General features: G+C 35.0%; 1 protein-coding gene across 3 annotated transcripts; it reads left to right on the forward strand.

The window, feature by feature from the left end:
- The first annotated feature begins 2,058 nt into the window (after positions 1-2,058).
- On the forward strand, positions 2,059-10,947 carry LOC110027929. Of its 3 annotated transcripts, none has more exons than XM_020729581.1 (5): positions 2,059-2,446; positions 2,580-2,688; positions 2,876-3,212; positions 3,291-3,795; positions 10,506-10,947. In XM_020729581.1, exons 3-5 carry the CDS (start codon positions 3,075-3,077, stop codon positions 10,589-10,591), a joined length of 729 nt encoding a protein of 242 aa, XP_020585240.1. In that variant the 5' UTR covers positions 2,059-2,446; positions 2,580-2,688; positions 2,876-3,074; the 3' UTR covers positions 10,592-10,947. The 3 variants fall into 3 exon arrangements, with proteins under 3 accessions (XP_020585240.1, XP_020585241.1, XP_020585242.1); XM_020729582.1 differs by having other exon boundaries at positions 2,631-2,688; XM_020729583.1 differs by lacking the exon at positions 10,506-10,947 and having other exon boundaries at positions 3,291-3,584; positions 3,682-3,837.
- Positions 10,948-14,347: the final 3,400 nt, after the last annotated feature.

Genomic DNA, 14,347 nt, shown 5'->3' on the forward strand with positions numbered 1-14,347 from the left:
AATTCGAACAATTCGAACAATTCGAACAATTCGAACAATTCGAACAATTCGAACAATTCGAAGAATATTTCGAACAATTCGAATTCGAACAATTCGAACAATTCGAACAATTCGAACAATTTCGAACAATTTCGAACCGAACACGAACAGACCATTCACGAACAATTTCGAACACGAACAGACCATAGACCATTCACGAACAATTTCGAACACGAGCCTATTTCAAACAAACTATTTCACAAACGAACCGAACACGAACACGACCGCTGTTCGTTCGTGTTCGGTTCGTTTACACCCCTACCTCCAAGACATTCTGGGTTGTGTAGACTTTTAGCTGCACTGAACACGAGCTCTAAGAACGTATATGTAATGTAGAAAAGAGAAATTTGCATACATACCACACAATTATTATGTATTTAAATAACAAGGCCTTAATGTTTGATATCTACACTTAGAACAAGATGGTGTCATAAACCTATGAATGAAAAAATGTACTTTTTTAACGTATAAATAATGGCGGTATCTTTGATGTGATAGTAAAGTTTTGAGCGTTATAAATGTAAATATAAAAGTATGGTGTTTACATGTACATACATGAGATTTGGGTGGTATGACAGATAGATGACTGCACCGTAGGAACGGAGTAGCCTCCAGTGCACAGGGCAAACAGAACAAGAGGCTGAGACGTGAAAAGAGTGCAGTTTGGGCTGATAATCTGTTTCTCTTCTGCAGATTTCTTCCTCATGGCAGTTCGAGAATATGGCTTCAAACCACTGAAGGTGAACACACAAATTATGTTAAAGATAGCAGCAATTTTTACTGAAATTAATAATGCATGGTGCCATCCTATATGGTCCCTTATGAATTTGTAATGCTGCCCCTGTATCAAATTATGTGGCCTTATGGAACTACTTTTTTTTCAAGGTAAGGGAGAGAGTTTTGAAATTGAGGGGAGAAAGAGAGGACTTGTGAAAGGAAATAAGCCAAATTTTAAGGTAAGGAATTATGTAATTGATTTATGTGTCACTTTAATTATGTACCATTAAATATATGTATGTCTTCTAATCATATGCACAGTTAATTAACATAGGTGTTTGTCAAAGAAGTGAAGAGAGGGAAGAGGTCTTTTAAGTAGGTGGGTAATTATTTTTTAATATATATTAAATTAATATTTACTTTATAAAAAAAATTTGTAATGATTTAAATAGTCATTTTATAATTATATGCATTTTGTGAGCTTGAAAATTTAAGAAAATGAAATGACAAAAAAAAAAGAATGTTAAATGTTTTTAAAAGGAGGCCAATTAGAGGAAAAGTAAAATTTAAGCACAAGATTACTTGCAAATGGTACTGACAAAAAAATGTGATATACTCGTGCACCTCAAAAAAATAATAAATGTGTACCTTCGGGTGCAATTTTGAGGGTACTTCCAGGTTTTGTAAGGTACCTTCGATGGAAGTGTCAAAATTGACCCCAACAAGTCAACACGAATCGAACTCGACTTGAACAATCATGGTTAGGATTTACTTGAAAATTTTTTGAGTTGGGTTCGGTTCAGAGAATTCGGTCCATTTATTATTTGGGTCAGGTTTGAATTGGGTTGAACCCGACCCAAAACATGACCCGAATAAGCATGAAAGTATGGGTCGAGTCTGGATTAGCAGGTCAAGCTCAGGTTCGGGTCGAGTTCAGTTCTTATTTTTGGACCCGTTTATTATTCGGGTCGGGTTCGAGTTGACCTTATGTAGGGCAGAACATTTTCGGGTTGGACACGAACCCAACCAACTGACCCGAATTGACACCCCTAACCTTCAGGTATATTTTTTAGGATACATTTGAGTATAATGGTAATCTTATTATGAATTTTAAGAAGGTTAAGAAAATAAAGACTTGAGCTAAAATAGGAAGAATAAATTTAAATTGAAAGCTTAAGGTTTTATAAGCTAATGAATCACATTTTTTTTCTTGGCATTCATGTAAGCATTGACATAATAATTTAATGCATATTAAAGCTCCGTTTGGGGCCGTTTTTTACAACTTCGTGGCACCTCCCGGCAGAACGAAGCTAAAGCGAGGGTCGCGGGGTGGCCCGCTATCCACCCCGCGGCCCCAGCTTTCACATCAAATAATTTTTTTGGCCTCGGCGCAAAGAAGCCCCCGTCCCGCCTATTCCCGCGCCTCGTCATCGCGTCTCATCGAACACGTTCATCTTCCTCGACTAGGACCGAACCCTCGGCGCAAAGAAACCCTCTCCGCGCTTGTTCTTCTTCCTCGGTCAGGACCGAATCCTCAGTGCAAGGAAACCCTCTCCACGCGCATTTTTCTTTCTCGACCAGGACCGAATCCAGGAAGCCTACTCCCGTGCCTTACCATCTCGCCTCGCCTGGTGTCGCCGCGCACGTTCTTCTTTCTCGACCAGGACCGAATCCAGGAAGCACGAGGCAGGTAATCCCATCTTCTTCCCTTATTTTCGAGCTCTCTTCCCCGCTAAGAAGAGTTTTGAAATTAATTTTGGCGAGTTGAGAAGTTTCTTCTTCCACAACAGTGTAAACTTTTTTGTTTTTTTGTTTTATAAAAGTGTCCTGCGATTATTTGAGACGTGGATCATTTGTTTCGTTGATGTTGATAGAATGGAGGGTTTGTGGTCTCTTTTAGAGCAGATCTTGCAAGAGTTCTATCATGGGGAGGTTAGCTTGCTAGAGTTTCTCATTTTTTCGATTTTTACTATACAACAAATGCTTGTTGCCTCCCAATTCCTATGTATTTACTTATCTAACACCTAAACTTTACTTTTTTCTACTTTCTAATTGATTTTTTTTTTTCTATTTTCTAATTGATTTTACTGTTGTGTTTCATGACTTTGTTTTGTTATAGTAATGACATGGATAGTATGCCTAAAGAGGTTACTACACCCGTATTGTGGAAAAAAGATACGAAAATAATATTTTGCGATATTTTTCTTAAAGAAATTAAATGAGAAAATAGGCCTACAACCCATTTCAATAAAGAAGGGTCGCAAAATATTATCAAAAATTTCAAGGAATGTACAGGTACAGAATACAACAGGTTGCAAATGAAGAATAAGTTAGACCAAATGAAGAAGGAATGGAAAATTTGGAAGGAATTGAAAAGGGGTTCTACCAGTTTTGGTTGGGATCCAATGAAACAAACAGTTGATGCACCTGAGGAATGGTGGGCTGAAAGACTTGCGGTGAGCATTGTTTGTAAACTTCTTTATTTTATAACTCTATATTTTATTCTAATTGGGTTTTTATCAAATTTTGTGAAGGTTGTGTCTGCTGCAAAAAAGTTTAAGCTTTCTGGAATTGAGCCTGAATTGGAGGAGAAACTCGGCCGCATGTTTGGGGGAGTGGTTGCAACGGGTAACTATGCATGTAGCCCATGCAAGGCAGGGTTTACTGGCAATGCCATGAATTTGGGAACCCTTGGAGGTTCAGTTGATTTCACTGATGTCCCCAGCCCATATCAGAACAAATATGAAATCATTTTACGTTCCAAACGTCCAAGGGTTGTTGATAAAAGAAAATCTGGTGTTTCTTCCCTCAGAAACGAGCTATCTGAGGTAGTTTTTTATTTCAAAGCAGAATGTCAGAATTCTTATTCAAGCACTATCGCGGAGACACTTGAAATCCTAAGTGCTACAGCTGAAATTTATGCAGATAAAGAGTTGTATTTGTTCACAGCAGAATTGCTAGAGGACCCGATCCGTAGGGATTTCTTTGTGAAGATGTTTGCTGCCTGCAGAGTGGCATATATTCGACGTTTTTATGATGGTTTGAACAATTCAGATGTTTTATATTTTTTATCATTAGAATATTTACACTGCATTATCTATTTTTTTTCTTTCTAGAGTTGTACTTGTGAACTCCGTTGTACCTTCCTTATTATTTGCAAACATTTCTTTTTTGTATTGTCTCAAACTCTGATATAAATGATAATTATTTAGGAGAAACATTTAGGGATACCCTTCACTATGGATGCAAATAGAAGAAGACGGATGGAGGCCCACATGGATACACGCAGAAGAAAGTGGAGAGGGATGTTTCTGACGGCAATATGTTTGATGTACGAGTACTATAACGCGTATATTGATTGGTCGCCATGCATAACATCTTCTTATATTGGCGACAAATGGGTTGGAAAGTTGTTTGCGGGGCACCCATCACGATTTTCTAATATGCTTTGAATGATTCAGGCAATATTTATCAATCTTCTGGAATTACTCGTAGGATCTCACGGTCTTCATGGATCTTTGAGGACCAATCCACGTGAGGTGCTCACAATAACATTGTTCATATTATCCCAAAATGAGACTATGCGATGAGTGATGGAGCGATTTCAACACTCATCAGAAAAAATAAGCAGATACTTCTTAATCGGATTGAGGGCACTTGTTAGTTTGTCCTCTCATGTCATCAGACCCTCAGATTATAAGTTTAAGCAGATACCCACTAAGATATCACATGATGCGCGATATATGTCATTTTTCAAGGTATTCTCTCGGATGCATTATAGTTAATTTTGTAAGTGTATGCAATGATATGTCAAACCTAACATTTACTCATCAGAACTGCATTGGTGTGATTGATGGAACACATGTTGACGCACGTATCCCAAATAGTGATAAGGTGCATTTATCGATCGTTGTGGTAGCCCTACCCAAAATGTCATGGTCATCTGCGACTTTAACATGTGTTTTACTTTTGTTATTGTTGGTTGGGAGGGCAGCACACATGACAGTCGAGTTTTTAAATCTGCGACATGGGATCACAATAGAAACTTTCCACATCCACCTGCAGGTACGCTCGGGATTGAACTAATTGAATGAAGAACTTGAATCTTCTTACTAATTGTTCAATTTATTAGACAAATATTACTTGGTCGATGTTGGTTACTCATTGCAACGAGGGTATTTAAAGTCATTTCCTGATACGAGATATCACATACAAGACTTCGCACGTGCAAACAACATTACATGAGGCGGAAAGAAAATATTTAATAAACGACATTCATCGCTACGTGGTGTAATTGAGAGGATTTTTGGTGTCTGGAAAAAGAAATTGGTGATACTCCGTGATATGACTCCCTAGAATTTATTCAAGCATGTACAAATTGTCTTTGTTATAATGTCTCTCCATAATTATATAAGAACACATCATTCCCGTAGCAATATCGACTTCCATTTGGCGGAAGAGGATGAAGAAAATGTGTCTGCAGAATCCTTTGAATATCGTCTAGGTCACTCTTTCACAGAATAAGAGATTGAGGCTTCCACCCCCTTCAGTGTAGATGGGGAAAGTGCAAGAGAGATGACAGAGCTGAGGGAACGAATAACTAATGAGATAGTAGACCTGTGAATAAAGAATTTGAGAATTTATTAGCTGAATATTATTCAAAATATTGCTACTCTGATTTTTTTTTAACTTCATATTTATCTATTTTGTTATTTTCTTTTGTTTAGTTTGATACCTGAGAACTATTGAAAACCCTTGAACTATTGTTGTATTTATGAGTTTTGTGGATATTGCCAAAGAAGATACTTATGATTCATTAGTATTTGAATATTGGACTTATGTGCATCCTTTCACTTTACATAAAAAAATGATGTCTAACAATTTTCGCGTGCTTTTGTTTATTTGAGAATGGTTATAGAATTGGGGTGTTGGAACATATGAGCGAGTTACACAAATTAAAAATACATTTTCTGAAAAATGTGAAGGATGCTAGAGAGGCTTGCACTGCAAAATTATTTGAGAATGGTTATAGAATTGGGGAGTTCGAACATATGAGCCAGTTGCACAAATTAAAAATACATTTTCTGAAAAATGTGAAGGATGCTAAAGAGGCTTGCACTGCAGAATTAATTGAGAAGACAAAACTCGCAGATTTATTATTGAATTGGGGGAAAACCGTTAATGAATGGAAATCAGATAAGGGAGTTGGAAGCCGACGGAACATTGTTAATTCTGACTTGGATGTGAATGTTGTTGTACCTTTGTAACATGCCACCTCAAGTTGTTGTACCTTTGTAACATGCCAAAAGCAAAGCTTTGCAACTTTGGTCATGCCACCTCAAGTTGTTGTACCTTTGTAACATGCCAAAAGCAAAGCTTTGCAACTTTGGTGTTTAATGTATTAATTGCTGCAACTTTGGTGGGATGGAAGGAGCGCAGCTTTCTCTGATTAGTTGTGTTGAGCTCTCTATTAATCTGTACTGAAACTTCATGCTTTTTGTTGTGTTATTGAGATTTTGATTAGCTGTCTATTTGTCTTTAATGAAACTCTATCTTTGTTATGGTGTCATGGGTTTTACTAATGCTAATCCTCATCAACTTCCTCTTTGTTGCGGTGTTATGGGTTATATATGAATCGAGTGGTATGTATGTAAATCTTTCAATGATTAATGCATGTTTACATGGCTCATGAGATAGGTAATTTATAATAATTATATATGTTTGAGATGGGGATATAAATGCCTCTTCGTTCTGCATATTTTATATAATATGCCTCCAGAAGCTAATTTGGGATTTTGTGTTTGTGCTATTCGATTTATGATATTTTGTTTATGTTTATGCTTGTTTCAGTGAATTCTGGTTCTTCAACGATTTGGTTAGAAAAACGAAGCTAAGCTGAGAATCCATGGGAGGAGCTCAATAATTTTGGACGAATGTGTAAAGTTGAAAGTTGCAGATTTTTCCTGATTTTATCATGTGTCTACATGTGCAACACCTGGATTTGATTATATATGTGCTGATTTTCTAATTTCCAATATTTGTGTGCTGATTTTCTGATTTTAATTTATATTTACATAGATACTACCTTACATATGCATGGAATTGTGTATTTTATTTTTTTTCTTAAGTTGAGTGGTGTTTTTTTGTTGATGTGCTATGAAAAATTTGGGTGTTATAAATGTAAAAGTTAAAATCTAGGTCTTAAATCTGTTAATACATGAGAGTTGGGTGGTATGTGTGCAAATGCTTGGTTATTAACTGCTTATAAGGTGTTAAACTTGTGCTGCTGCCTGTAACTGCTGCAACTGCTGGTATTTTCTTTGATTTGCTGGTCTCTGCATGGTGGAAGCTATTGCATATGTGGTGATAGCAGAGGTATTGGGTTGGACAATAATTGAAGATGGATGTCATTGGGCGGTGTTATGTGTGATCTGAATTTCTTAAGGCTTGGATATGCAGTGATAGCAGAGATATTGGGTTGGACAATAATTCTGATTCATGTTAGACAATTTTTAATTTTGCTCATTATAATATTGATTTTCCTTTTGCTCATTATAATATTGATTTTCCATGTTGTTATGTCTTCCATTGCTGCTATTACTCATGCTTTCAAAGCTATTGAGCTCAACATTGTTTCTCTCAGTAGTTCTTAATTAAAAATTGTGAAATAAACTTTGTTATAAAAATTCAATGCATGAAAGAATTGGCATCAATTTATTTTATTGCACTTGGAGGAATACTCTTTGTAGATTATACATCGAATTGTTACTCAAAGTGGCATTTTTTGTTGCACAAAGCTAGATCTTTTATTTGAAGGATTTTTATGGGAATGTGGATGTGATCATCTATCCTAGAGATGTGCTTTAGCTTCTTCGGCTCTTTATACCATGTGTTTACTGCTATTTTTTATTTGGGGGTATTTACATGCATACCACACAATTCTTACGCATTTACATATGTAATACCTAAATTCTAATATTTACATGCATGACACTCAAAACTTTAATATTATATGAAGAATACCAATCTCACCTACATTTTACAATTGAAATGCACCTTTTCATGCATATTTTATAAATGTATATTTTAAAAGTGGAATGCACTAGTTTTTATTTGAAATGCACCATATTTTTTACATTTTTATTTTACAAAGTGAATTTTTGCTTCTGTTATATCATATATACAACAGTCATTGTTCTGTTCCAAAAAGTTTAACTAAGCAGGGGCGGAATAATCATTTTTTCCAAAAACAGCTATCACACAGCTGTCTTCACACAGCTGCAATAAACAACCAGACAGTTTCCCCACAGCAGCTTCCCTACTGTAACTTCCTGGGATAGCGCAGCTGCAGCTGCGCCAAACAGAGCCTAAGATTATAATTGTTCACTAAGTTAAACTTACTATTGAATTTAATTGTATATTTCAAGAAAAGACTGAGGGTAGTTAAAACTTTATGATCACTGTCAAGTGCAAGATATACTCAGCAAAGTGTCCAGCCCAAAGTAAATAAAATTTTGCAGTAGGAAGCTAAGGACTCCCTAGATGTCATCATAGATATGTTTTACTCTTTGATAATTTTAACCCAACGCACTTTAATCATCATAGAATTTATGTCAGTTCACATAAAACAATATAAGAATTTAAATATATTAATAAGTCGACTCTAAATGTTCAATGAATAATTTTAATGATAGATATCATATATTTTTGGAGTAGGCCAATATGAATATTATTTGCTTCGAGAGCATCACACTCTTTTACAGCTGATGAACTGGTTAAAGTGATGTGATTGAATACATTTCTATGCCTATGATATTATTGTTTAGAATGTCACCTTTATGGAGTTTAATCGTTCATGTGATCAGGTGAAGCTCATGATTGGTGGAAAGAATTTTGATGCACAACTTATATTATCTTTGGATGAATTTGATGTGATTTTAGGCATGATTTGATGTCTAAAAACTTTCACCGTTGGTACAATAAAAAAACAGTCAGAATAAATATAATTAAGGAGGCAGAAGTTAATTTTTTTATAGAGATGATTGACATCCATGATAATTACTTGTTTGAAAGCTTTTAAATTGTTAAATTATGGAAATCAATTTTTTGCTCAAGTAGTAGATACTTCAATAGAAATACAATTTTTGGATGATATTTCATTGGTAGGAGAATATCCATAAGTCTTCCTTGATTATTTACCTAGGCTATCACCAATGCGAGAAATTGATTGCACTATTGAACTCTTGCGAGATTCTGAGACTGTATTCAAGGTGCCCTACATAATGACATTTTTACAAGAGTTGAAGCCTCAGCTATAGGAATTGCTTGTTAAAGAGTTCATCAGACTAACACTGCACCTTAGAGAGCTCCAGTATTATTTGTGAAGAAGATGGATGGGAGCTTCAAGACGTGCATTGACTACAGAGAGTTAAATAAGCTCACAGTTAAGAACAAATATCCACTATCGAGGATTGATTACTTTATTGATCAGTTGAAAGGGGGCTTTTGTATTTTTAAAAATTGATATAAGACCAGGTTATCAACAGTTGAGGATTATAAAATATGACATAGTGAAGTCGGCTTTTAGGACCGGGCATTATGAATTCGTGGTGATGTCATTAGACTAACAAATGCTTTAGAACTTTTCATGGACCTAATGAAAAAGGTCATCAAGTAGTTTTTAGATACTTTTGTAATCGTATTTAGAGATGATATCCTAATTTATTTGAGTAAAGAAGGTAGTCATAAAGTTCATTTAAATATTATGCTAAAGGTTTTGAAGAAGAATAACTTTATGTCAAACTTTCTAAATGTGAATTTTAGCTTACAAGTCTGGTTTTTCTTAGGCACATTATTGGTGGAGATGGCATATTTGTAGATCAGAATAAGGTCAAGACAATTGCAAATCCTCCAAGACCTGCTATTGTCACTGAGATCAGAAGTATTTTAGGTTTGGTTGGGTATTAGAAGAGATTTGTGGAGGGGTTCTCATAAATTGATATGTCATTATCAAGATTGACTCAGAAGGCAATGAAATTCTATTGGTTAGCTCGTTTTGAGGAGGCTTTTCAAAAGTTGAAGACTTGATTAATGTCTGCTCCAGTTTTGATCATTCCTTCTGGTTCTGATAGGTTTCAAATTTTCAGCAATGCATCTTTTAGGAGTGAGTTGTATAATTATGCAGCATAGAAGGGTTATATATATATATATATATATATGAAAATAACTATCATAAGCATGACTTGGAGCTTACAGCAGTTCTGGTTGCATTTAAGATATGGAGGAATTATTTGTACATTATTAGATACAAAATTATCACTGACCACCAGAGTTTGAAGTATACTTTTACTCAGAGAGAACTGAACCCGAGGCAAAGGGGATGGTTGGATTTCCCCACAGATTAGGATTTAGATACTCAGTACCATCCAGAAAAATCAAATGTGTTGGCTAATACACCTAAAAAATGTGTAATTTTTTATATGTTTTTAATGCTTATATTTGTTGATTTTCAATGATATTACACTTTAAAAGAAGGTATTTTGTATATTTTTGATTTAAGGTACAGAAAATGGAGTTTCAGAGAAAAAGAAGAAAAAACGATGCAATTTAGAGCAAAAACGAGCAAGAAAGAAAATTTTGTCCTGACACATTTCGATATTTTTTCTATTCTTAATTTCTTTTACACTTCTCACATATTTTTAAATGAAATTAAACTTTAAAAAAAGGTTATTTTTATGCTTATTTTGTAGGTCTATCTGCTAGGACAACGCAACTGAAACGGAGTCAAACAGAACTAAAACGAAGCCAAACAAAGCAAAATGGTGGAGCTGCGTAGAGTGGGCGCCGACAGCGCCAGAGCCGGCGCCGGCGGTGCTGAAGAGCAGAAAAACGACAAGAAAACGATGCCGACAGCGACCAAAACGACACCGACGGCGCCAGGGACGGTCATGGATCGATTTTTGGTAGTTTTTTATGTTCTAAAAGGCTCCCAAGTGATTTAAACACCCCATGAAGCAATTCAATGAATCTATACACTTGGATAAGACTCTTAAATGAAGAGACATGTCTTTTGGATGAATAAATTTTTCTCTTAGAAAAAAGGAGGGAATTTGTGTCTCTTTAAAAAGAGGGGTTGACACCTCTCATATGCATGCGTGTGTGTGTGTGAGGGTGTGTGTGAGTGAGAAAATGTGGAGAATGTTTAGCGATCTTAGAATAGAAATAGAAATGTAGATTTCTACTTTTTTTGAGAGATTGGTGAGAGGATTTTTAGAGAATTTGTAAGGGAATGTTCTAGCGCTGCATGGATCGGCGTGAGACTTTGTGGGAGATATTTTCATCTTTCTTTCAAGGGAAAAAACTAAGTATTGTGCTCTTTATTATCTTATGATTTTATAAACACACCACACATAATAATATAGATTTTCATTTCATACAAGATGTTATACTTTCCAAGAAAATTACTAATCCTATGTCTCCAGTTGAGAATAACTAGTGGATATTTTTACCAAGGCACTTGGATATCTACTTGTTGCTCATTTTTGTAACATATAGCAACTCCAAAATATACATACTTTCTCCAACTAAAGGAGAGAGTTTTGAAGTATTTAGTAGGTCTTAAATATAATGGAAAAATATTACAATGGAAGATATCTTCATAATGGTTGATATAATTCTGGTTATTCATTTCTTAAGTGAATTATCATTTATGGCTATTTATTGTCCCTCTTACAAGACAATAAAATACAATGATTTATTTTCCAATAAATACCTCTCAACGCTCATGATACGATATCATCAAGAAAGTGAATCTAAGTTGACCCAATCAATCACATGAATATAATCACACCAAATCAACAAGTGAAGGTTAATAAAGTGAATATTTAAAACAATAAACTAACAAGTACACGTTAAATATGGTTAAGAAAAAAAACTTACATCATTCCTCAAGGAAGTTACGATTGGTTGAATCTTCGTTAATAACATTACCTGAATATTTATTATCGGTACCTATTCCATTTGGTTTACTTGGAATCTGAAAATTTTGACAATTTTGAAAACCAATCAGCAACCTACCATACACATTCAATGTGATTTTGAATTATATAGCTTCCACAGAATGCTCAAATGTTATTCTTAAATAGATGTAGACATGGTAACAATAATGTTTGGGTTTACCTGACATTTGCAATAGCCTTTTCTCAAGTGATATGTAGTTCCATGCCTTGTAAATTCTAGGTTATTATCAGAAGCACTGCAAGAGAAAACAAAAACAAAAACTTGCTAAATCTAGCATTAGCTGTTATCTAGTTAGTCCACTTGAAATTCAATGAAAAAAGTATTGTTCAATTGTTAATTTTAGGCATTTGAACCGTTTAGCAAAGCAAGGGTGCAAAACCCAGCTTGTAGAAAAAATTGGCATTGCTTTAAATCTCAAGAGAAAAGGGGAACTGACCCTGTCGATGGAAAGTAATGGTATAATTATTAAGGCTAAAAACTGAAAATAAATGTCTTAAATTATGATATCTTCACATTGATGTGCTGAAGCTAGCAAAGGGGTTGCATTTCTCAATCTTGGGAGAGATTAAGAAAAGGGCTTATAACAAGTTCAGGAATAAAATCGAAGCTATAGCCAATGGTTATTTCCTAAAAATTCTGGATTGAAATGAGATTCAGGGGGGTGCCAATTTTACAAGCCATTGCACCTAGCTGCTTCCAGTTCTATAAGCCTTATGGACTCCCGAATGACGACTCGGAGAATCCAGTAAACAGAAAATAGCAAGACATCATATTTCCCGCTACAAAGGCGTTCATTCAATAAAAGAGACAAGAACCAAGATAACTTACCATACCATAATTGCTTAATCACAAATTATAAGAATGATCTTATATAGCTATGAGATTTGAATTCCCTAGATAACCTTAGTAAAATGAAACTCAATCCAATCACTACAACTTCAACATTCAAAATTTTCAAGAGAAAAAGTAAAACCCAAGCGACCAATTCATAATGTCAGGATGAAAATACTAGAAAGATTAAAAGACGGAAGACACAATTCACCTTGCAAACCCACCTTTTGGAGCGATAGTGACGCATAGAACAAGCTGAAGTCATCATACAACCAGGAAACACACTTTCCTTGCCTCTCAGACCCACACTATCCACGAACTCAACAGGCCAAAAAACAAAAACCCTCAACTTAACAATTCATCAAGATCAACAATCAGGGTCGAACTACTCCCATTAAATTGAACGAAGTGACTAGGTTTAGAGTTCCTCTCATGGTAAATAAACAGTGTCGGGAGATCTTGTTAGCAGGGCATCGACTGAAACTTATTTTGAAGAAGCAAGCATAGCAAGGGTTTAAGACTCTATTTGCCGTAGCTGCAGCTGCTCTACACCAAGAAGCTGCTGCTGCAGGGAAGCTGACTGTTTGTTTGGTGCCGCTGTGTGAAAACAGCTTTGGGGCAGCTGTTTCTGGAAAATTACTCTGCTGCCCTTATTTGATAAAACTGTTTAAAACAGTATTGTGATGACAATATTTTTTATACTTCCGAAACAGAATTTACTTCAAAACATAACAAAAGTGCAAATACACCACTCACATAGCGGTGAGTACCAAAAGTGCTAAGAAAAAGAAAAATAATAATAATAAAATTACAAATAAAGTAATAATGAGATTTCTTGCCAACCAGTCCAAACCATCATATAGGTCATCGCCTTTAAGAGCACAGGTGCCTTGAATATGCCATATTTTGTTCTTAAGGTCATAAAGACCAAGCCCCTTGCAGACCTCAATTGGAGTCATGGCTCCTTTCTGAAGAGAATAAAAATGAGAGTTTTTAGAATATGGTTTAAAAAATCAGTTATAATCAATCAACCCATCCATCCTTGAATGAGAAGATGCCATCTTCCGTCAGCTATAGATAATTGCTGGATTTTTGTTTCTTCAGCGAATGAAGCAATTAGTAATGGAAATTTTAAATACATACCACATAATTCCTATGTACTCAGCTATCTAGATACATATGCATAACAAGATGTATTTCACTTATAAAAATATAATAATAGTAGTATTTTTTATGTAATATTAAAGAGTTGAGTGTTATGTATTAAATCATGAAAGTTTAGGTTTCAGTATGTAAATAAATAAAATTTATGCAATATGTATTATTTACCATCAAGAAACTGATTTAATCAGACACTTCAATAGGTTATGGTAGCATTATAAGGATATTGCAAATAGGGGAAAGAAGATCAAATATTTCTCAAAATGAAAACTTTTTTTCTCCAAAGCCAGTTATAAAGCCAGTTAGCATTCAACTTAAAACAGATCAGTCAAAAAATAAAAAATAAAAACAACACTTAGTTGAAGTATTAAATAGGTGTTATGGCATTGAAGGAAAGGATCAGCATAACTTACCATGTCCTGCTTGTTAGAAAATACTAGTATGACGTGATTGAGCATGAAGGGATCAGCATAAACATGTAATCTCAATCTGTTATTTTGACCCCCAATTAATGAACTAAGGTAAAAGGGCAATTTTGTAATGTGGCACCGCCACCTACCACATCTCACCTACCGCTCAC

This window comes from Phalaenopsis equestris, unplaced genomic scaffold, assembly GCF_001263595.1.
Source record: "Phalaenopsis equestris unplaced genomic scaffold, ASM126359v1 Scaffold000468, whole genome shotgun sequence".
Classification (NCBI taxonomy): Eukaryota; Viridiplantae; Streptophyta; class Magnoliopsida; order Asparagales; family Orchidaceae; genus Phalaenopsis; species Phalaenopsis equestris.